At 44.0% G+C, this 24,036-nt stretch overlaps 1 protein-coding gene across 2 annotated transcripts in view; it reads left to right on the forward strand.

Moving 5' to 3' along the window:
- Positions 1-14,727, forward strand: part of LOC308166461 (mannosyl-oligosaccharide 1,2-alpha-mannosidase IA) — a 178,443-nt gene extending 163,716 nt beyond the window's left edge. For both annotated transcript variants that reach the window (XM_080540777.1, XM_080540778.1), the window contains exons 7-12: positions 234-327; positions 1,841-1,956; positions 4,483-4,702; positions 9,577-9,749; positions 11,743-11,858; positions 13,154-14,727. In XM_080540777.1, coding sequence (XP_080396903.1) covers positions 234-327; positions 1,841-1,956; positions 4,483-4,702; positions 9,577-9,749; positions 11,743-11,858; positions 13,154-13,298 — 864 coding nt within the window. In that variant the 3' untranslated portion in view covers positions 13,299-14,727. The remainder of the gene's footprint in view (positions 1-233; positions 328-1,840; positions 1,957-4,482; positions 4,703-9,576; positions 9,750-11,742; positions 11,859-13,153) is intronic.
- Positions 14,728-24,036: the final 9,309 nt, after the last annotated feature.

Genomic DNA, 24,036 nt, shown 5'->3' on the forward strand with positions numbered 1-24,036 from the left:
TTCCCATAAAATGAGATTGTTAGTGGTGCCCTTTGGGGCACGGATCATTTTGGAATGTTGTTCTGTAAAATCGAAATCAATAAAATGCCGTACTTGGTATTAAAGCTTAAATGACTTTTAACAGTAGTTTAGATGAAAGATGTTTGCAGCAAGGCTACTCTCCTGTTTCAGCGCCACGGTAGAACCTTGGTTTTTATTGTAATCTCCATCTTTTTTTCTGTATTCTGCTGCAGGTGATGAACATTCGCAAGGTGCTGAATAAAATCGAGAAACCCCACGGCCTCTATCCAAACTTCCTGAGCCCAGTCAGCGGGAACTGGGTCCAACGTAAGTGACTGGGCTCTCTTGGTGGAGATGCACACTGTCAGTTGTAGTGAAACAGTTATTTTACAGGAACAAAGCACACTTTTGCAAAGTGAAGCTTAAGCCACATTGGCAATGCTACCTTGTACATTGTTTTACATATAATAATACCGTAGGGCAAGAGTTGTCCTTGGCTATCATGGCAAGGGTAATACCGAGTACAAACCTTTTGTAGTGTATTTAAAGTAACAGTCTGTGATTTAACATTTTATTTATATTTTAAGTCATTATCCCTTGGTCATCCATGAACTGTTTCTATGACTTTTGCATGGAAGTACAGACCTGGAGCTGCAAAGTAATGTAAAGCAGTTTGAGCAGCCTCAGGGTTAGGGTTAGTCTCTAAACAACATCAGGCCTCTGACTAAAGAACATCTTGGTCGACTGACAAGCGTCAGTTTTTTCCATTAGTCGTCATTTTTAAACTGAAACATTTTTACCACTCGACAGCAAGTCTGCTTAGTAGCTACACCAGCTGTTACCCACTGTCGACTAGTCGACTAAACAGGGTCAACTCTACCATCCATCATTCTACCATCCATCATTCTACCATCCATCATTCTACCATCCATCCATCCATCCGTCCATTCTACCATCCATCCATCCATTCCTGTCAGTTTCAGTATCAAGCCTCAAGCAGGGTTATGCCTCCCACTGCTCAAGGTTATTAAAATGATAATGAATCAAATTACCGCCAACGAAATTGAATCTTTCCAATTCGGCTAAAAACACAGAGATTGAGACGCTGTCGGAGATGTAGGGCCTGCAAGCCTAATCTCGGCAGATTACGGAGCTAATTGTTGTTGTGGGTGAATGGGTAATGAAGCAGGTAGATAAGAGGAGAGGAGAGGTGCCGTGTTTGAGCCCAATACGGTGTTTTTATCAGCGTGGGCGCAGAGCGGAAAGGAGGAGGCTGGATGCACACCTCTCCCCTGTCTCCCGTTGTCAAGGGCAATGGAACTTTGTATGATAACCTTGTGTGGGAGTGTGTGGGTGTGTGCGTGCATGTGAATGAGGTGCTTGTGGGTGGATGTCAGCACATTCACACCTCCGATACAGTTTCTTCTCTGGTGTTTCTGGAATAATGTGAAAACAAGTGGTAGGGAAAAATCAACACGGAAGTTCAAGTTCAATTTCCTCAAACCTTAAAAAAATATTTAAATGATGTTTTTTCTGAAAGTACACTACTATCATGTGGGGGTAGGTTTACGAGATAACTTTTATTTCCACGCAACCAATCATCCAGAACTGATCCAACAGCTAGAACCTTCTTCGCCGAGGCCTTTCAGAGTGTTCATTCATCCTCCACGAGGGAGGAGGACGTATCCCAACATGCAGCGTGTTCTGTACATTGATTCGGTTTGACTTATTGGGTTTTACCAAGACAATGTCGCCGGTGAGACTGCAGGCTAACGGGCTTAGATGTGAACAAGACCCCTGTGCGAGACTGCGGAATAACGTCTGATTTTTCCTCTCCCAGATCACGTTTCCGTCGGAGGCCTGGGGGATAGCTTCTACGAGTATCTGATCAAATCATATCTGATGTCAGACAAGACAGATGAGGAGGCTAAGAAGATGTACTACAGTGCGCTGGAGGTATGGGTAATTTCATGACACGCAGAGACGGAGCGGCTCGTGCTGTGAGAGGGGCCTGTTCTAGTCCAGGACCAGGATATATATATATATATACATATGGGATGGATATGAAGGACTGCAGAGGACACATGATCACTCCTGTGTGGTTCCTTATCCTAACATTATGTACAGAGAGCGACCGCTAACTCACATACACACGCGCCATGCATACATGCAAACAATGCATGCATGCACACACACACACACACACACACACACACACACACACACACACACACACACACACACACACCTATTCGCTCAGCTAAGAATTAACAATCTCTTCTCTGTAAAATACCATTGAAGATGGATGCCTTAGACTTTCAGGCTGATGATACTATTTGAAGGTCACACACACACACGCACACACACACACACACACACACACACACACACACACACACCTGTATTCCCTCAGCTAACAATTAACAATCTTGTTCTTTAAATACCAGGAGAGAGACAGTAATTGTAGAGAGATCTCTCCCTGTGGCCCTGTGTTTGCAATGATAATGGCTAAGCCCTTAAATACTTTACATGTCATACATGTTTGTACGGCGCTCTCAGCTGTAGGTAAAGTGTAGAGTTCTGGGTTCATTTAATTTATTTTTCAACCAAAGGTAGATACTAATTAAGAGACTGTGTTAGATGCCACACGTTCAATTATTTCTCACAATGATTATGGCAAACAACACGTATTATTCCGCACCATGACTATGGCAAGAAGCACCTAATTAAGGAAGCCTGTCTGTTTCTGCCTTTAAGTAATATTGTCATGGAACATATTCATTCGCATTCATCTAGATTATTTCGTTTGAGTTTTCAGTTTTTTCTTTTGTTATTTCAGACTCTTCCTTGAAATGACTGACTGCGTAATGTCAATTATTTTTGCTTTTGTAATTAAAATGTCTAATGAGGACATCCTTATTGACACAAAATACTTTAAATTAGGTGCATTACTCAGGCTGTCTCGAGGATTACAGGTTTCAAGGGTGTTGATCTTGTCAATTATAAGCCTAAATCCATGTACAATGTTAGCAACTATCCTCACAGATTTGAGATGAAGAGAGAGAGAGAGAGAGAGAGAGAGATAGTAAGAATGAGAGAGTGAAAGAGATAATGACAATTAGAGAGAGAGAGAGAGAGAGAGAGAGAGAGATGGGGATAATTAGAGAGAGAGAGAACGAGGGAGAAGAGAAGAATGATGAGTCATTAGATATCGATCTCCCAAGATGCCCTACTCTGTTTCCTGTTTCAGAGGAAACGGGTAAACACTGAAACGCAAAGCCAAACTCTGGCGGGGGACATTTCAGCAGGGAGAGAGCGGAGAGATAAACTTTGATATGTAGAACCCTACAACGCCCCCCCCCTCTCTCTCTCTCTACCTCCTTCTCCCTCTCTTGCTGTGCCTTTGTTTCCTCCAGATTTATACCCCTCTCTCTCTCTCTCTCTCTCTCTCTCTCACCATGGAATCACAACGGAATCTCAATGAGGCTTGACTTCAATTCGCCACAGAACACACCATGTGTTCCACAATACATAAATCATTTCATACATTAATTCAGACACACATATCAATATGGACATTTTGTCCTCATTCACTATGTGCATGGAAAGCGCCTACAAAAGACACTTCCACAGAACATGTAGAGAAAGCCCAGAACCTGGGGAACGACTATTAGAAACCAAAGCAGTTTCCGTCCCAGCGTCGTGCCTCCGTTTGGTCTCAGTTCTAGACAGAGGTTATGTGCAATCAGAATTGCTCCACCATTATCTCCACTGAGATCAGCTATGAATTGAAAACCAATTTCAGTCTTGATTATTCCCAGTGTGTCTCCATCACATTTGAGAATACAGTACCAGCAATGTTTCATAGAACACAGTATGTGGGGAGCTGTAAAGCCTTTAGCTTCTATATCTGGGTGTCTGTTCCCCCTGGGCACAAAGCTAAAAGAAAAGAGAGACTAAAAGCGAAAAGACAACTTCATCCTACTCAACAGTACATCATATGAATAAGTAAGTACTGTAAGTAAGTAAAATGTATTTCTACAACACCTATCCCAGACCAGGGGTCACAAAGTGCTTTACATATACAAGAACATAACAAAAGAGCAAAAGTCATAGCAGGTTAAAATAGGCAAACAAGTGAAAATAAGAACAAGTAACAAAGAACAAGTGTACAACAATATCAACAGGACACAGAAAGACAGAGAGGCTTTTGGGGTTAGCCAAAAGTCTGTCTATACAGGACAGTCTTTAGCTGTTTTTTAAAAAGCCTCGACCGAGCCAGCTGATCTAAGATCCAAAGGCAGAGCATTCCAGAGCCTGGGAGCCACGGTTTGGAATGCTCCATCACCCTGGGTCTTCAATCTGGCAATCTGGAATTCAATCTGGAATTGAGGTTTGTGTGTGTGTCCCTGCAGGCTATAGAGGTTTGTGTGTGTGTCTGTTTGCAGGCTATAGAGGTTTGTCTGTGTGTCCCTCCTGCAGGCTATCGAGGCCAACCTGGTGCAGAAGTCTCCTGGAGGTCTGACCTACATGGCCGAGTGGCGGGGCGGCATCCTGGACCACAAGATGGGTCACCTGGCCTGCTTCTCCGGGGGCATGGTGGGCATCGGAGCCGACGACGGCGCGCCAGAGAAGAGACAACACTACCTGGACCTGGCCGCCGAGATCACTCACACCTGCCACGAGAGCTACAGCCGCTCAGGTACGTGTGAAGACAGGTGTCCTGTACAGTATGAGACAGGTGTAGTATGAGACAGGTGTGATGTTCAGTATGAGACAGGTGTACTGTACCAGTATGTCAACTGAATGACCGCCCGGTCTGGAGAAGTAGAAGGAATGATGACCCCCCCCCCACCCCAACCTCCCCATTTCATTCTCAGGTGTGCTATTCTGCGTTAGTGTATCCTTCCTACTTAATACGTGTTTTTGTACTATTATATCTGTATGTCACATAGACATACACAGTTACATTAGAAAGTGGGTGCAGATTAATGAAGACCTACAAAAGGATTTAGACCTACACAGGGGTGTGTATAATTGCTGGCACATATTTAACTGAATCCCCTCTCCTCTAATGATGCTGTCCCTAAGAGATGCAGTAATTCACTGCCATTGCCTCTTCTGATTTTGACTATTCAGATCATAATGATTATTGCATTTCATATAATTATGCAGGCAATTACAGAAGTGAGTGAAAATTACATGGTTCAACGCCATTAGACTAAATAACATCTATCTTGTTAAGCGAATGGATTTGGAGGCATAGAAAAAAAGAAAAAAAAGGGGGAAAAACAGACTTTGAGTAATATTTTAAATGAACTCCATGAGCACCAGGCCCTCCTCACTTAACCAGCGCCACCAGAGAACAGATTTCACTGTGAGTTTGTTTTTAACGTTAGTGTTATGAGTTTTATTGTTACGTCACATTACACAAAGTGTAAGAGAGTAAAATGATTATGCTTTGGTTCCTTGACTAATAAGGCAATAAGACAAATAAAGACATAATTGAGACAGTTGGACAAGTGACAGGTTGTGGGAGACAAATAAGACAAATAAGACAGGACACCATTTAGTAGAACAATAGTAAATTAAAATTAAATAGTGTAACAGTGTAATTATTCAATTAGATAATCACCATGCAAAAAGAATGGATTGGTTGTGTTAAGTCAAGACCCAAGAATTATTAGAATACCATATTTTGTATTTTGAAGGGCAACACCACAATGTCATATATTTATAAAATGTTATATGTAGATAAGGTACAAGTAAGAGCTGGAAGCATGCGTTTTGTAAAAAGTTGCACTTCAAACCGCAAGACGTGGTCAGATATGTATAATATATACAGTATATATACAGTATATATAATATGCACCTTCCAGCTGGGCTGGGCTGGAGCCACGGCCGGGGGTATGTCTGGCGCAAGAAACAAATAAAGGTTTCCTCATTAGTCTAGACTGAGCACTGAACAAGTTCTGAGATATCACACACACACACACACACACACACACAAACAAACACACACACACACACACTCAGACACACACACACACACACACATACACACACACACACACAGGAGCAGACATGGGACATATCACACTCCATCACCCTTTGGCGGCGGCAATGGCTATAAAATAATTATATTTCTAAGTGTGATTCTGGCTATAATTGGCTATTATATCATTATAGTTGAGTGGTTTTGAAATTCGAACAATTCTAACATGTAAAAAAAATAAAACATATGATATACAGTATATATATATTATTGAGGATACATAGGAAGGAGGAGGGGGGGATGTGGCTTTCACAGCTGCAAAGCTATTTCAATTTTAAATGTCTCAAACATGTGAAAACACGCGCTGGTGCTCGTACCGTAGGATTTAAAAGCTGCAGGCATTTTAATTTTCCCCTGAATGAACAACAGAATGGCCCTTAGCGACTTCACCTCAGAAGCAGGATGTGAAGGGAGCAGGGAGCTAAGGGAGCAGGATGTGAAGGGAGCAGGGAGCTAAGGGAGCAGGATGGAAAGCTTAATAGGGAGCAGACGAATCGTACGTCTCTCTGGTGTGGAACACAAGTCCACCTCAGTTATTCTCTTCCAACATCTCCATTTTCAGTGGGCATTCATGCTGTTCTACTAGCAGCTCTTTTGAAATCAGTTATCACAGTCTGCTGTGACTCAGAATGAGGAGAGAGAGCCAGCGCTTCTCAGGGTAAACAGAGAAGTGGAGTCTCACAGAGAACACAGGAAAGTTAATTACAGGCAGCTCCACCTGGAGACAAACCATGGATAGAGATTTTTAAAAAGTCAAAACTGCTCAAGTCTTGTTGAGATTCCACGTACTGGTACTATCGAGACGTATATTGAGACGGGTGAACTGGACTGGAGTGAAATTAAAAAAGAGAGAGAGGCTTGTGAGAGACGAGTTGTGTTCCGATTGGGGGGGAAAGAACGTTGTTTGATCTCTCGCCTCTCGTCCTCGGCATCTGTCTCTGGCCCTTAACGGAAAGAAATCATCATCAGCAAATCTCTCAAGTTTTTTCCACCACAGGGCGGTCTGCCTGCCTCTGGATTCATCCTCAAAAGTGCGTTTTTTTCTCCTTCTCTCACCGTTTCTATGACTCATCACATAACAGGTTTCTTGATACACTCAGACTACTTTTGATCTCTCACCCAACAGGCGTCTCGAGTTCCGTTTTACGCTGAGAGTCTCTTAGCGGCTGTTGGATTAGACGCCTTTGGAGGGAAAAAGAGATTTGCTCTGTGCCGTCGAGTGGCTCATACTTAGCAGTGTCTTTAATACAGACAATAAAGACTCTCCTCTGCCTCGCCTCTGGATCCCTGCCATCGCAGCAACAGGCAGGCGAGCGAGCGGCGTGTTCTCCAGGAAAGACAAAGCGGTGCAGGCCTGTCAATCACTTCACGCCAGAGGAAACGTACTGTATAGAAGTCGGCCCTCAGAGAGGCCGGCGTGTTGCTATTGTAGAGATTAGATTAGATTAGATTAGATTAGATTAGATTGGATTAGATTCAACTTTATTGTCATTGCAGAGTAGGAGTACTAGGCAACGAAATGCAGTTTAGCATCTAACCAGAAGTGCAAATAGTGATATAAGAACATGATATAAAAAAAACATATATACAAATATAAAAACATGACAATGATAGTGATAGGTACAGTAAGGCACGTACTTTACACGGCACGGTAGTTTAGAGGTATATACAGTTATGAGCTATGTACAGTTAAGGTATCTTATGTACAGTATGTAATGTACAGATGGTTAAAAGAGTCTATATCAAAGAGGTATGTGCATTGTGCAATATACAGTAGGTAGAAAGGTAGTATTGTAAACATCAGTAGTGCAAAGGTTAAAGAGTGATGATCACATTGACCAGGGGTGTGCAATCAACCAGCAGTAGTGTGGGGGGGGGGGTACTCTAGAGCAGAAGGAAGTTGATGTATAGATCGACTACGAGATCCCAAATAAATTCTCAGACCTGAAATGAAAGTTTTAGGAGTCATCCGCTGTAGGCTGGAATGGGAAGAAGATGGTGACTGAGATGCTCTCTCCGCCATTTCATCACTCTGGTTCCTCTCCCGCCAGATTGATGTTGTGATTTCAGTGAGAAAGTTTCAGCCGTCTGGGTAGTTGAGGATGTTTCACCGTTGGACCGTTCTCCTCCTGTGCTCAATCTCGCCCTCGGTTTTATAACTTACAGGATCGTACAGAACAACCGTGTGTGATGTCGACACATCGACCCCTATGGATTTTTCCCTGTTCCCTCCTCACGTCACCAGACGATTTCTTTAACATGACAGAACAGCCAACAGACAGAACAGCCCCGAGAGGAAGAGAGGCAGCTGAGAGACGTGGACTGGAGAGGCTCTTACCTGATTAGTTGCAGAAGTATCAATACTTTAGTCGGTACCACGGGTTATTGGTGTTTGGTAATTTGTTGGAATTAGCGGTAGCATTTCCAAGCAACTGTATCGATAACCGCCTTGGGGGGGAATTATCTAGTTGACAACAGGCTGATGGAAAATGTGGAAGTGTAAATACACTGGTGCTGCAGGCTCTGAGCTTAGCTGCTGGCTGGCTGGCCCATGTACAGTTTTTGCCCAGGGTAATATAAATGGTCTAAAAGCCATTACACTCTTGTTGACGATTCAGCCTATGGTCTCTTGTTTCTCTTTTTGTTCCTATTCCCCCACCAAACCCCCACCCACCCTCCTTCCCCCCCCACACGCACACACACACACACACACACTCTCTCACACACACACACACACACACACACACACACACACACACAAATAGGAGACATATTGAGCCGGTTGACCCAAGAGACCTCATGTCTGTGTCAGTTTCTTATTTCAGGATGATTTTCTATCCGCGCCGGACACGGCCACTCACACTCCAATCCCAGGCTAGTGACCAGAGACCTGCTCCCTCTGAAGGAACCCAATCTGCTAGCTGGAACACAGACCGGTCGCAGAGCGTATTAGAGCATATATAAGAGCGTATTAGAGCATATATAAGAGCATATTAGAGCATATATAAGAGCATATTAGAGCATATATAAGCCACAGCAAATGCTCTGACAAATGTAGACCAGTGAACAAAAAAAAGAAATAAAAACTCCCTATGCCCCCCCATGTTCCCTCCCTGAATCTAATGTAAAGAAGGTGCTACTATCCTCAGAATAGATTCCTTTGTGCCGCCGTAGATAGAGTCTCTTTAGTATTCTGCAGCGCCTCGCCAGCTAACAGAGATGAAGCCTCCTCGAGAGCTCTGGAGGCCAACAGGGAATATCTTTATTATATTATTATATGATTTACTTTTTTTATGGCTTTTCAAAGTATCATGATTTGCTACTCTGTGCTAGGACTGTATCGTAGGCAATAGTTGTCACTAAATTACCACAGGACTACGGTATGCCTTTTTAAAGGATTTCTGATTCAGTGCCTCAGAGGCCAGGGGTGTTGAAGAAACCTTTTACCTCAAACAGAAATCAATGTCCCTGTGATTGTTACATCATTTCACTAATCCTCGTCTGTGTCTTCTCTCCCTCAGCCACCAAACTAGGGCCCGAGGCTTTCCGATTCGACGGCGGCGCGGAAGCCACGGCAACCAGACTGAGTGACAGGTATTACATCCTGCGGCCGGAGGTCATCGAGAGCTACATGTACATGTGGCGTCTGACCCACGACCCCAAGTACAGAGAATGGGGCTGGGAAGCAGTACAGGTGAGTTACTGATGCGTCGCTGCAATGCTGGGTATCCACGGTGTCTTGAAAAGTATAAAAAGTTGATAAATCCATTTTGGGAAAATCAAGACCCTTAATAAGTATTAAAAAGTCTTATCACGATTTTATGAGGTCTTGCATTCTGTAGGTATTTTTCTGAATTAGACTCTGTCCAAAGAGTTTGAGTCCTAAAAACGTTTAGTAAAAGTTAGTGAATTCATTAGTTTTATTAAAAAACAAAGATGAACCAGACATTGTGTTGTATGATAGTTAGTGGTCTAGTCTATTGCAAACTAAAACTGTTAAGTTAAAGGTGTCACTGATGTGAACGGTTACAGCTCGAAGTGGCGGTGAGGTCTGGAAATATATTGACAAGGTCTTTAAAAAGTCTTTGGGTATTGAAATTAACCTCAAGATTCCTGTATATACCCTGCAATGTCATCGTCAGGCAAAGGAAGGTGGACAAATACGTCGCTTCTGCGAGGGGGTGAAGACCCTAGATCACTTTGCTCTCTTTCTGGACGGCCAGGGTTTATTAGCTTACCGTTCGATGAAATGCCGGAGAGAGAAACAAAAGAAGAACCAGCAGGAATGCAGCTGGATGTCAATGACACAGGTTGTTGCACCCTTGTGCTGAGGAGACGGGCTGTTTGAGAACGATTTGAGACTGTGGCTGTGTCAGACCTGCCACATTAGGCCTAAGCCCTCCACACATCCTCGATTAGCATTCACCAACTAACCTACAGGAGCCTTGCTTGCCTTGAGTAACCCCATTCACCAACTAACCTACAGAAGCCTTGCTGGCCTTGAGTAACCCCATTCACCAACTAACCTACAGAAGCCTTGCTTGCCTTGAGTAACCCCATTCACCAACTAACCTACAGAAGCCTTGCTGGCCTTGAGTGACCCCGTTCACCAACTAACCTACAGGAGAAGCCTTGCTGGCCTTGAGTAACCCCATTCACCAACTAACCTACAGAAGCCTTGCTTGCCTTGAGTAACCCCGTTCACCAACTAACCTACAGGAGAAGCCTTGCTGGCCTTGAGTAACCCCATTCACCAACTAACCTACAGAGGCCTTGCTTGCCTTGAGTAACCCCATTCACCAACTAACCTACAGAAGCCTTGCTTGCCTTGAGTAACCCCGTTCACCAACTAACCTACAGGAGAAGCCTTGCTGGCCTTGAGTAACCCCATTCACCAACTAACCTACAGAGGCCTTGCTTGCCTTGAGTAACCCCATTCACCAACTAACCTACAGAAGCCTTGCTTGCCTTGAGTGACCCCATTCACCAACTAACCTACAGAGGCCTTGCTTGCCTTGAGTAACCCCATTCACCAACTAACCTACAGGAGCCTCGCTTGCCTTGAGTAACCCCGGTGTACTCTGTGAAAGATTCAATGGTTCAGCACAAGCGAAGTGGGTTTGTGTCGAGGCCTGAGATGATGATGTAGCCCGTTAGCTTCTGTCCATCTCAGAGGGTTTGATGAGGGATTCAGCATTAGCTCAGGGTGCGTTCAGGATGACAAGTTGACATTCTTTAATTATTGGGAACAAAGGTTGAAAAAAGCCTGTAAAGATGTGTGTTGGTTTGGGTGTATTACTCCTCCTTGTTATTGGGGTAATAGTGTAGCCAGCTGAAGGGCTTGACCATGTTATTATGTACACAAAAGGTACAGCATGTAGGCAGTGGACTATTCAGAATCTGAATTATTTTTTATATATAAGTATATTCGCACGTACAGGAAATTGACTCGGTGTGGTTGGTGCATAGGACATAACGATACGAACAACAATTGAATAAAAACAACAATGTAATAAACAACACTATATAAGGAAAACTAGTTTATAAAAAGACAATGACAGAAAGGGGCAGTAGAGGCAGTATTGGGCATGTGATTCTCTATGAATTCCAGTCATTAATGTGAGAGGTTCTAATACTAGCAACACTGTGATTTTCTTCCACGCTATTCTGTCTCTCCTCCTCCTCAGGCGTTGGAGCAGCACTGTCGTGTGGAGGCAGGCTTCTCTGGGATCCGGGATGTCTACGCCACCACAGTGAGCCACGATAACATGCAGCAGAGCTTCTTTCTCTCCGAGACACTCAAGTGAGTCCAGCTGCCAATCAAACACAGCCCAGAATTGAGATCATAGCAGACATTTTAGATTCCTAGGCTGTCGCACACAGAGATTCTTTCACATAGAGTATATACGGCACATGAATCAAGATAGAGTTACCTCTAAGCTAGTACAGTAGCTATTGGATTCAGTCTCCCTCCCTATCTTTATTCCTGCCCATTGAGAACCCTCGTATTAGTGTGATGTATTCACACAATGTGCCAGGTGCACTCAAGCTCACTCTCCATTTGCACATTTTAGAGAAGAACCCTTTCTAGGGACGAACCTTTCAAATGAGATTTCTCTCTTTTTACCATGAGAGGGGAATAGGAGAGAATGTTGTTCAGATTTTGCTAGACTATTCTCAGATATTTATAAAGAAAGAAAGAAAAAAATACTCTTTTAAACTTTTTTTTCTTACTGATACTTTTTTCCTCGGGCTGAATAGCAGCTTTTGATAATTCCTCAGAAAGGCTCCGTCCAACAAGAACAGCCTTGCTGTTGGGATGTACTTTGCTGTTTCACCATTATTCATGAAATAGCCACGATGATACAAAAGTTTTACATTTTTATCAAAGTATTATAACCTGAATGTCAATTTGGCCGTTGTTAAGTATATAAATCTTCTCTAATTTTTACATTAATTTATTCAGTCTTACCTATGTATTTGTTTTGTGTCAATGACATGAACATTTTTATCCTAAACGACTTACAATTACAGATTACAGGGATAGTCTCCCTGGAGTAATTTAGGGCTACGTGCCTTACTCAAGAGCACACTACGTAGTGGTGGGATTTGAACTCATGATCTTCTGATCACTAGGCCAACTCACTATCCCCTAGGCCAGGCCACCACTACCACCACCACCACCACCACCCCTGGCTTCTACCCCATCACCATCACCCTCTCCCCCCACCACCACCACTACCTAATGACTATGACATATAACATCAAGACACTTTTTTTCCCCAAAGCCACAGCCCTTCTCAATAACTGCTGATCATTGCACCTTGCACTTTACATGTTCTTGCACTTAGTTGTACAGTATTTATTCATAATATCCACTCATATTGGTACTGTATATTTTGTCTTGAGTATTGTCGTGTTGTCTTGTTGTTGTATGTACTGTAGCTTGTTTAGTATGGTTGAATACCAAATAATGTTCCTAGTGCTGCACATGGCCAATAAAGTTGAATTGAATTGAATTGAATTGAATGAGAACTACAGTAAATACTGCAGCAGTTACTAATGTAATACTAACAATGTGCCTGTCTGGTCACCCAGGTATCTGTACCTGCTCTTCTCTGACGACGACCTGCTGCCCCTGGAGGACTGGGTCTTCAACACGGAAGCACACCCCCTACCTGTCATCCGCAAGAACTGCCTCCAGGGGGAGGGAGGGACACACGTCAAGACAACCTCTGAATAGACCATCCTGATCCTGCAACACCAGGACACTTCAACAAGAGTCACAGATAATACATCCTCACTTTACATGTATACACACACAGACACAGACACACACACACACACACACACACACACACACACACACACACTACAACAAATACACATACATGTACCAACAGAAATGCAGGTCCAAAGTCCTTAGGGCCCTGTTCTGGACTCTCAATTCCTTTCCAGTAAAGGATCTTGTCGTATACGCTGTGATTGTATATCCCAGAGCCGGGGCTCTTCTCCGCCCGGCAGTTTTTGTGGACAATCAGACCAACATGACTTTCATGAACAGAGAAAAGAGCACCTTCTTTCTTTCCTTCTTTCCTCTGTGAGGAAATCAGAATCACTTGCAGACCCAAATGTTTATGGGAGGAGGATCGCTGAAACACGGGCCATAGTGTGAGACAGAGAGAAAACCACTTCGCTTTGATTCCGAATGATTTTGAATGATACTTTTTCCCTTATCTTGTCATTGCTTATTCTTTCTGTGTATACTCTTTGACCAAAGTTTTCTTTGTGTTATACTCTTTCTCCTATCATAATTCCCCTAACATATTTTTTGTGGTGGGATTTGAACGGATAGCAAGATGGCAGACTTAATACGGAAGGTTGAACGGTGAGGAATATTAAAATGTATAAACATTTGTAAAATGTGAATCCACCTCTAAACTATTCTTTTATGTCGTGTTTCTTTTCGAAACAGGTTAAACGAATGATAATTTGCGCGGGGAAGCGGGCCAACGGTAGAGGTGTGAGTGTGGTGGTTTACATGTCCAGGGACCATTTTTAAAGAACTTGTCTGTCTCTTTTTTCATTTGTTTTGAGAACTTTTGACTATAATGCTGGTGTCATATATTGAATCCTCTCCACCGCCTTTAAGATCATAAATTCACGTTGTATTGTGTCAGTCCTGTGGCTGTTACACGAGCACTCACAAACACCCACGAGCATTAGACTAGCGACATAGCTAGCCAGTGACTGACTCGGTTTCAAAATGGCCGCCAAAGTCAACTGCCCTCATCGAGAGTGGGGAACGTGTATGGAACTGTCATCATCATCTTCGTCCTTATTCTTATTGTCACTGCTGTCACATACAGTCGTGGAGAGAATGTCCTGTACATACCTGGATGAATGTGAGTGACCCTGTATGAGCTTGTCTTTCGGTTTCTTTTCTCTTTTTTACTTAATTACATAATTCTTCTTTTCGGGGCTATTTTTTAATTTTGCTTCCCTCAGGTGTTTCTGTAAAAGAGGAAAAAGGTTGAGTTTAATTATAGTTATTATTGATATTAATTATTGTTATTACTTCTTATTCTTACTGTTGATTTGACTTATCTTTCATTGTTGAATATTTTCAAATACTGATAAAAGACTTGTGCAACTTTGTACATTTAAAACAACATGGGGTCGTTTGTCTGATTCTTTCATGGTTGTCTGTTTGTCTGACTAAGTGGGTTTTAGGCTGAGGCCTGAAAGATTCAAGATTGCTTTATTTTCACACAGTGACAGAAATTCTCCTTTGACAGGCAGAACGTGCAGTTCATGAATAGTTTCCACATTAAAAACACACATAGGTTACATACATACAATAGAAACAGACATAACAGTGTTTATAAAATGTAGTGCCTATTTAAAAAGTGTTGCATGTGTTGGCCACCTCCAACATTAGCTAAGGGAGTTAACATGGTCATATGGTATTCCAACAACATGGGTTCAATTCCTGGTCAAAACACAGCCATGCACAGCAACAGTCCCATTCTCCAGCTTTCCCCTTCAACAAGCCATCCAACAGTGTCCCCAGTCTGGGACCTTGTTGTGTATGAACTCAACAATCAATAATGTCTTCAATACCACAGATGAGTATTGTATCATTTCATGGCGCACAGATCCATTGCTGGAATCGAGGTCTGTTATTACCGTCCACACCAGCAGGCTTATAAAAATGTCTGTGTCCACATGCATACGCATGAACGCAATATAAACGCTGTCATTGAGCATTCCACACCAGTAGTCGGCGATATCATTTTAACCCCATAGCCCTGCTGGCCAATCAGACGCCTCTGTCTCTCAATGTTCTTGCATGTGGACGAACCCCCCAAAACGAATATAAAAATTCACGTTTATCAAAAAAACGTATAGGTGTGGATAGGGCCTCAGATTCAATGGAAACTTTCCTCATTGACTTGAATAAGAGTGGAGGTGAGAGCCCGCTCACCGAGGGAGGAAATGTGTTCTATTGTTTGCAGCCAGGAAGTTGATTACAGATTTAATTGGGGAGGGGGAGGGGGAGGTCTCCAGGAGGGGGATTGTTCCAGCAATCAGGAGCTGATGAGGGTTTGGCCTCACAGCTACCTCATGGTGCCACACAGGTAACAAAGAGATTTAATAGCATTCTGCTCCCACTGTTGTATCTGCACTTCAATCTATTTGGGCCAAGGAGGAATGTACTGACCTTGATTTGGACCAGCACATAGTGATTGTTATATTGACCACAACATGATATCAGGCATGATAGACATATCATAATGTCATGTTATATTATGGGCCATGCAACGTTTGGAGCAATGTTTGTACAAGGGAATTAACCTAACAGGTGGGTTCTTTAGGTTGTCCACCATTGAGTGGAGTTGACATTAAAAAGGCAACAGCCATGGCCTTTACCATATCGTGACGTTAGAATGATAAGGTTATTTCCCCGTTTAGGGCAGTTCAGAGATATGTTTTTGTGAGATGGAACCTTTGTATTTTTATTAATTACTAACTCAAAAATGTCAACATTTTAATTGCTTAATTAATAAACACCTAATGGAAAAAACAACATTTTCACAAAAATGGAGATAGAACCTTATCATTCTAAACTCACGATATGGCTGTGGCTATTTGGTTTAAATTGTTTGAGAAAGTCCTCATGGTTATTCTTTAATTACAAATATATTAGTGGGATCATTTGTTTGAATGTGTTAATCAAAACATATAATTGCTCAGGTGAAACATGATGCTTTGGCCTAAAACCTAAAAAGATAATAGTTTGACAGTAAATTGCTTTTTGAATTTCATGTGCAAATGTGACCATATTGACCGACTGACGTTAATGAGTAACAACCCAGAGCTCAGATTACTGTAGAATAACCTCAAACACAAACAACATAACTGACATCTGGGTCCAGTGAGCAGAGCCATGAGCAGTGTAGCTGGTCTAGCTCTATTCTTTACCTGGGAGAGAGAGAGAGAGAGAGAGAGAGAGAGAGAGAGAGAGAGAGAGAGAGAGAGAGAGAGAGAGAGAGAGAGAGAGAGAGAGAGAGAGAGAGAGAGAGAGAGAGAGAGAGAGAGAGAGAGAGAGAGAGAGAGAGCATGGTGTGAGAGAGGGAGAGAGAGAGAGAGAGAGAGAGCATGGTGTGAGAGAGGGAGAGAGAGAGAGAGAGAGAGAGAGAGAGGGAGAGAGAGAGGGAGAGAGAGAGGGAGAGGGAGAGAGAGAATGGTGTGTGAGAGTGAGAGAGAGAGAGAGGAGGAGGAGGAGGGAGAGGGAGAGAGAGAGAGGAGAGAGAGAGGGGGAGAGAGAGAGAGAGAGAGGGGGAGAGAGAGAGAGTGAGAGGGAGAGAGAATGGTGTGAGAGAGAGAGAGGAGGAGGGAGAGAGAGAGAGAGGAGAGAGAGAGGGGGGGAGAGAGAGAGAGAGAGCACGGTGTGCATCCGTGAGCAGCCCCGTTCTGTTTGGGGACCCCGGCGGTGGGATTACTGTCCGTCTGAATCACCTGGGACTGACTGTGGAGGACAAACACCAGTGATAATCCCTCTTCTTCTTCTTTAGAAGGCATCTTCTCTAATCCTTCTGAACCAGGGCGGGGGGGGAGAGACAGCGGGGCCAGTGGTCCTTCCTGGCAAGCCCCCCGGTCGACGCACGCTTAATGGGGAGGGGCCGTTGTTATCTCCCTCCCCCGGCCCTCGGCCCCAGAGCTCCCAGTGCCCCTCCCCGCCTTACTGGAGCCCCGCCGATCAATATGGCCTCCGCCTCGCAGCGCAGGCCCCTGCGTGTCGACAACAGAAAGGGGAGGACCCAGGGGATGGATTTCAGCATCGCCATGGGAACGGCTGAGAGGTGTGTAAAGCAGGGCAGAGACAAGGGGGAGATGTGTTCTACCACACATGTGTTCTGCCCCCTCGCCTCATCCCCCCCGCCTCCTCTGATGACCAGGGAGACAGAGACAGACAGGCTGAACCAGGCTGACAGAGACAGACAGGGAGACAGAGACAGACAGGGAGACAGAGACAGACAGGCTGAACCAGGCAGACAGAGACAGACAGGCTGAACCAGGCTGACAGAGACAGACAGGGAGACAGAGACAGACAGGCTGAACCAGGGAGACAGACAGAGACAGACAGACAGACAGGCTGAACCAGGCAGACAGAGACAGACAGGCTGAACCAGGGAGACAGACAGACAGGCTGAACCAGGCAGACAGAGACAGACAGGCTGAACCAGGGAGACAGAGACAGACAGACAGGCTGAACCAGGCAGACAGAGAGACAGACAGGCTGAACCAGGCAGACAGAGACAGACAGACAGGCTGAACCAGGCAGACAGAGAGACAGACAGAGACAGACAGACAGGCTGGACCAGGCAGACAGAGACAGACAGACAGGGAGACAGAGACAGACAGGCTGAACCAGGCAGACAGAGACAGACAGACAGGCTGAACCAGGCAGACAGAGACAGACAGGCTGAACCAGGGAGACAGAGACAGACAGGCTGAATAAGAAATAAGAAATGTTAGAATAGGTGTAGCATAGCATAGAGTACAGCACAGTGTTTTATTTGTACAGTATAGTATAGTGGATAGTGTACATAGCCTTTATTTATATTTTTTTTGTTTTTTTTTTCTTTCCTAGCACCAGGGGAGCCCCCCCTCCCAAATGTCGTTGTTTGGTACCTGTACTATATCAATGACAATAAAGACCATTCATTCATTCATTCATTCATTCATTCATTCATTCATAAGAGACAGACAGGCTGAACCAGGGAGACAGAGACAGACAGGCAGACAGAGACAGACAGGCTGAACCAGACAGACAGAGACAGACAGGCTGAACCAGGCAGACAGACAGAGAGACAGACAGGCTGAACCAGGCAGACAGACAGAGAGACAGACAGGCTGAATGATCCAAGGCTGTTCCATCGTCAGAGCAGTTTCAGGGGTTGTTAAGCGTGGTTGTTTCTCTCAGGGCTGCTAAATTTAAAAAAGGGAAAACATATTTGGAATGATTTGCAGGATAACACCAGTTGCCAGTTATGTTCTTGGATTGTTGACAGCCTGTTTGTAGTGAAAGGTCAGTGTTCTAAAGGCCAATACCACAGGGCTACAGGGCTACAGGGCTGTGAGTGGCTGGAGTTGATTAAAAAGGGATGTAGGGAAAAAGGAGGGGGAAGTATGGAGACAGAAACACCTGCAATGCAACCTGTATACCACTTATACTGTACCTGCATATGCTGGGATGTTCCATAGTGAAGAAGATTGAAATATCAGGTCATTAAAGCCTAAATACAAGAGGCAAGCCTATACAATCCCTCCCATGAATGAAACTGTTAAGCTTGATGAAATTCAAATGAACCTTTTCAATGACTCTCCTTTCTCCATCTCTAGTCTTCTTGTATTCTATTTATGTTTTCTTCGAAGGAGGACTCGGTTGTTTAAAATGCTGCTTTCTGTATGGAAATGGAACACTTCTCAGGAGAATGATTGCTGGTGGAATTAAACAACACATTTATAGATGAATCTGAGTACGAGTATCGGATACAGGCTTTGTTGACGTCATGCTTTATCTTGATAGGGAAAGCAGATGCTTGCTTGTAAGAAAACATTAAATAGAAGGCTATCGCCTTGCCAACAGAAACGATAAGATCCCTTTTGAAGATGCATTCCACTTCATTTGATTAGCTCAAGAATTATGATTAGGTCTCTGCTAATCCAAAGTCTATGAAAACTGATTTTAATGTAAATTCCCATTATCTAATACCAACATCATCACATTCACTGTCATGTTTAACGTCATGATTAACTAGAGTGTATTATTTTATCCTTGTAATCCTATTCAGTCAGGGCATTCCTCCATAGACATGAACCACATTTACATTGCCTATTATGTTCATCAAACCGATGCCTAAATTCTTTATAGCATGTATCAGTAAGTAGTGGATAGTGCATACAAGGATGACTGTTTAATTCCCCCAACCCTGTGTGTGTGTGTGTGTGTGTGTGTGTGTGTGTGTGTGTGTGTGTGTGTGTGTGTGTGTGTGAGTGTGTGTGTGAGTGTTATGAACGATCATGGATCATTCTTTCCCCCCCAATTACCTCTGGCCACGCCCCTCCCTGCCAATCACTACAGCTGGTCCAACTGTATAATCAACCACCTTCCCTCCCTGTCTAACCCCTCAGCTTCCCTCCCTGGTCAGTATCATGTTCATGTTTGGTGCTCATGGCGCTGCTCCCACCTTTCCTTTTCCTCCTTTTCCTTAAACACAACCCAACCACATTATCCTAACGACCCCCCATATGCTCCTGTGCTTTTGCTTATGCATTGTACTTAATAACAATGTACTTATTATTGGAAACTCAGCCTCCACCTCTTAAACTCTGTCTGGTGTCCCAACGTTCTCAGATCCTCCTGAACTCACACGCATACAGCCGTAGGCTCTGCATACAAACCGTCTTTTCAGTTCGTGTATGTGTGTGTGTGTGCGTGCATGAGTGCGTGCGCACGTGTGTGTGTGTGTGTGTGTGTGTGTGTGTGTTAAACAGATGCCTCAGACAGAGCCTGCTCATCAGAACACTGCACTGCCAGCACTTCTCAAGGTCCAGTGGGCCCGGGGGGTCACCTGCTTGTTAGAGACAGGCAACACTCACACCTGCATAATCAGCTGCCAACACACACTTGTGTGCACACACACACACACACACACACACTTAACACACACACACACACACACACACACACACTTAACACACACACCTGTACACACACACACTTAACACACACCTGTGCACACACACACACACACACACCTGTGCACACACACACACACACACACACACACTTAACACACACTTCCAAACTAACACAGACAGCCTGGGAGTAGAAGGGCCGGAAATGAGAAATGAGACGGCAGCCAGGAGGAGAACTACTGTAATGCATCTCTTTGTCTGCCTCATTTGGTGTAAAAAAAAATAGCCCACCCTGGGGTACTGTTATGGTTGTGACGCTTACGCTATGCTAACGACATCCACGGTACCAGCGGTAGAGTTATAGGCAAGTCTTACTGTAGATCTGGGAGACGTGAATGTTTTGATTATTCTGCCTCACTAAGCCTCAATGACTGTTTGTTCAGTCCTTCCCGTCTCTGGAACTCTCTTCCACAAGACATCCGCAGTATCGACTCTCTCTCTCTCCACCTTTAAGTCCTGCCTGAAAACCCACCTTTTTAAACTGGCATATCTTTTAATTGACGGTTGTTTTTAAGTGTTTTGTTTTGTCTTGTTTTGGTTGCTTTTGTTTGTTTGAATCACTGTTTTAACCTGTTTCAATCATCTGTTGCTTGTTTTTAAATTATGCTCTGTAAGGTGTCCTTAAGTGCTCTGAAAGGCCCCTATAAATAAATGCGTTATTATTATTATTATGATTATTATTAATGCCGTGTTTGAAGCTAGTGATTTGCAGTCTGTCGCCACAATAAGAGGTAAAGCAACCTCTTATGCCAAGTAAGCCTTTCTAGAAGGCTTTTAGTAACCAGAGGGCACATTTCTAATTGTTTTGCCTAATGAAATCTAACGCTAATTGTAAGAATACTCATTGTAATGAGTATTTAGTTGTCAGCTGTCTGTGACATTACAGGGACCGGCGTTTGGGGAGATTTAGGGCTTTGAAGATGGAAGGAGCCCTCCTTTCTCAGCAGGCAGGTGGCATTTAGATGATGCCTTAGAGTTCACTGGTTTCTCCTGTTTGTTATTTCTACTGTCATCTCTCTCTATCTCTGTCTGCCTGTCTGCATGTTCACCTGAATGAACACTTCTCTGTGGCAGTTTACTGCAGCTATGGTTCCCTTCTCTTTTGATCTTCTTCGGCGTATGGGTAGTTGTTTTCCTCTCCACTCCACCAGGCTCGGGGCCGAGGGGCTACCCTTTTACCACCCCGAGACCTGGTTGAGGGGCTACCCTTTTACCACCCCGAGACATGGTTGAGGGGCTACCCTTTTACCACCCCGAGACCTGGTTGAGGGGCTACCCTTTTACCACCCCGAGACCTGGTTGAGGGGCTACCCTTTTACCACCCCGAGACCTGGTTGAGGGGCTCACCCGGGCTATATTTCTGGACACCCCTCCAGAAGCCACGTCATCGTCTCGTCATCTAATACCGACAGACCATGCATCCCGTTGGGTGGGTGGTACACCGGGCAATCCAGGATAACATGGTCTGCGGTTTGGTCCTCTGCGCCACACTCGCACGACGCATTTGGGGCCAAGCCCCATCTGTGTATTGATGAGCGGAAACGCCCGACGCTGGTCTCTTTTGATGAGCTTGTTCCTCCTTCAGTCTGGTTTACCCTCACTACCGTTATGAAGATTAGAAACCGTCGATGCTCGTGTCCTACTGTATCTACCCAGAGATTCCATTTGTGCATGCATGTTACATAAACAACATGCGTTGTTTCAGAAATCCACACCTGGAAGGGTAAGAAGGTGTTGTTTTTGCTGCACAGTGAAATACTATGTTGGGTATAAGCAGTTTTTAAAATTAGTTAGCTGCTGTAGTTTATTTTCTGTTGAGTTTCATTGCTGTGCAGGTGCTGTTGGAGGGTCTTCTGGCCTTTGTTTGTTTTAATCGCTCTATTCCAGAAGCAGTGGGGTGTGAGTTCTGCTTTGTTTATTTCAAGGTAGAGCAATCTGTTGAAGAAAGCCTGCATTGTGCTTTTTAGTGCGACAATTATGTGTGTTTTGAAGACGGTGTGAAAACGCTTTTGGAACACGCAGACGGACACCCTAGAATACAAAAGATGTTTACCGGATAATTGCTTAAAATTACAGTGAAATTTACGATAATGATCATTATTGTCTCATACATATATTGTTGGGCTTAACGATGTTGATGGAAGTGAAACTCTTTAGCTGCTCTTAGGTCTTGTCTAGTCGTGAAGGGACATTGAACATGCCTGGCTTGAGTCTATATAAAACCCCTTGATCCAATGTTTTAACCCGAGGACTAGTGGTACAGTTTAACTGTTGTGTTATATCATCTCTATGGTGAGCACTTAATTCTTGAAGAATACAATTTACTGTACCTATAGAATGGAGCACTTGAACATTGGCAACATAAAATTATAGTAGAATTATGTACAGAATAATAGAAGGAAAGCAATGTAGTCAGGTAACTGCTGAATAGTGTGGGTGACTGAAGCATTCTTATACTGCACAGTAACCAAAGTTATAAAGATTGTTAAAGAATAAAAGTAAACATTTCACATCACTTGAATCTATTGAGGTGGTTTGTCTCAATATGAATCTGTATTGGAATGCACTTGCTTAGATTACCCTTTGACAAACTGAGTAGGATATGAAACTGTCAAGATAAATATTCATGCAATACTTTCTACGTGCAAAAATCCCACGTTTAATAATCACCGATGTTGCACCAGACTTGTCATCAACCCATGGCATTAACCCATCGACCCATGGCATTAAGGGCGCTTAGGTGGCGTAGTGGGTTAAGCGTTGACCGTTAAGCGTTGACATATCATGCATGTCATCCCTCCTCTCTCTCTCACCCATCCTTCCTGTCTAAATCTCTACTATATCTGTCAATACAATGAAAAATATGAGTGGGACTGCCCCACTCAGAAAAAATGACGTAAAAGAAAAACCCATGGCATTAATCTCAACCAGAACAATGAGCTCCGATGTAAACGACAATTCCCACAGCGACCTTGTACGCTCTTCATCCCAAAATTAACTGACGACCCAGACGACTCTAGGGATGACAAACATGGCACAGATGCCGTGCAGTCTGGGATTGAAGCCCTCCTTCCTTACGCATCCACATTCTGCTCTTCCCCCTTAGTCTGCGGAGACTCTCTCCTCCCTCCATCTCCCCTCAGCACGGCACCGTGGCGCTAGTCCAGATTCCTCCAGAGAGTGTGATGCCATGCGGGCAGCGCCAGGGCCGTGGTGGGCCGGCCCTCTGTGGGCTGGGGGGACAGCGGGACGTGTGCCAGCCACTCTGAGCCGACAAGCTGTCCCTGGTTCCTCTCTACTGGGGTAGTTTGACATGGGAGATTTGCCATTTGCCCGTTGTTGGGCCGTCCACAGCCATCCAGTCCAGATGAAGTTATTAATTAGGCCGAGAATCGTGCCACCGTCCAGTGTGCTCGGAATAGCTGATTCAGTTCGGGAAAAAACAAACTTGGGAAGGGGTTAGTTAAAGAAAGGGGTTAGTTAGAAGGGGTTAGTTAAAGGAAGGGGATAGTTAGAAGGGGTTAGTTAAAGGAAGGGGTTAGTTAAAGGAAGAGGTTAGTTAAAGGAAGGGGTTAGTTAAAGGAAGGGGATAGTTAGAAGGGGTTAGTTAAAGGAAGTGGTTAGTTAAAGGAAGAGGTTAGTTAAAGGAAGGGGTTAGTTAAAGGAAGGGGTTAGTTAGAAGGGGTTAGTTAAAGGAAGGGGTTAGTTAAAGG

The sequence above is a fragment of the Nansenia antarctica genome (genome assembly GCF_963989245.1).
Source record: "Nansenia antarctica genome assembly, chromosome: 10".
In the NCBI taxonomy this organism is placed as follows: Eukaryota; Metazoa; Chordata; class Actinopteri; order Argentiniformes; family Microstomatidae; genus Nansenia; species Nansenia antarctica.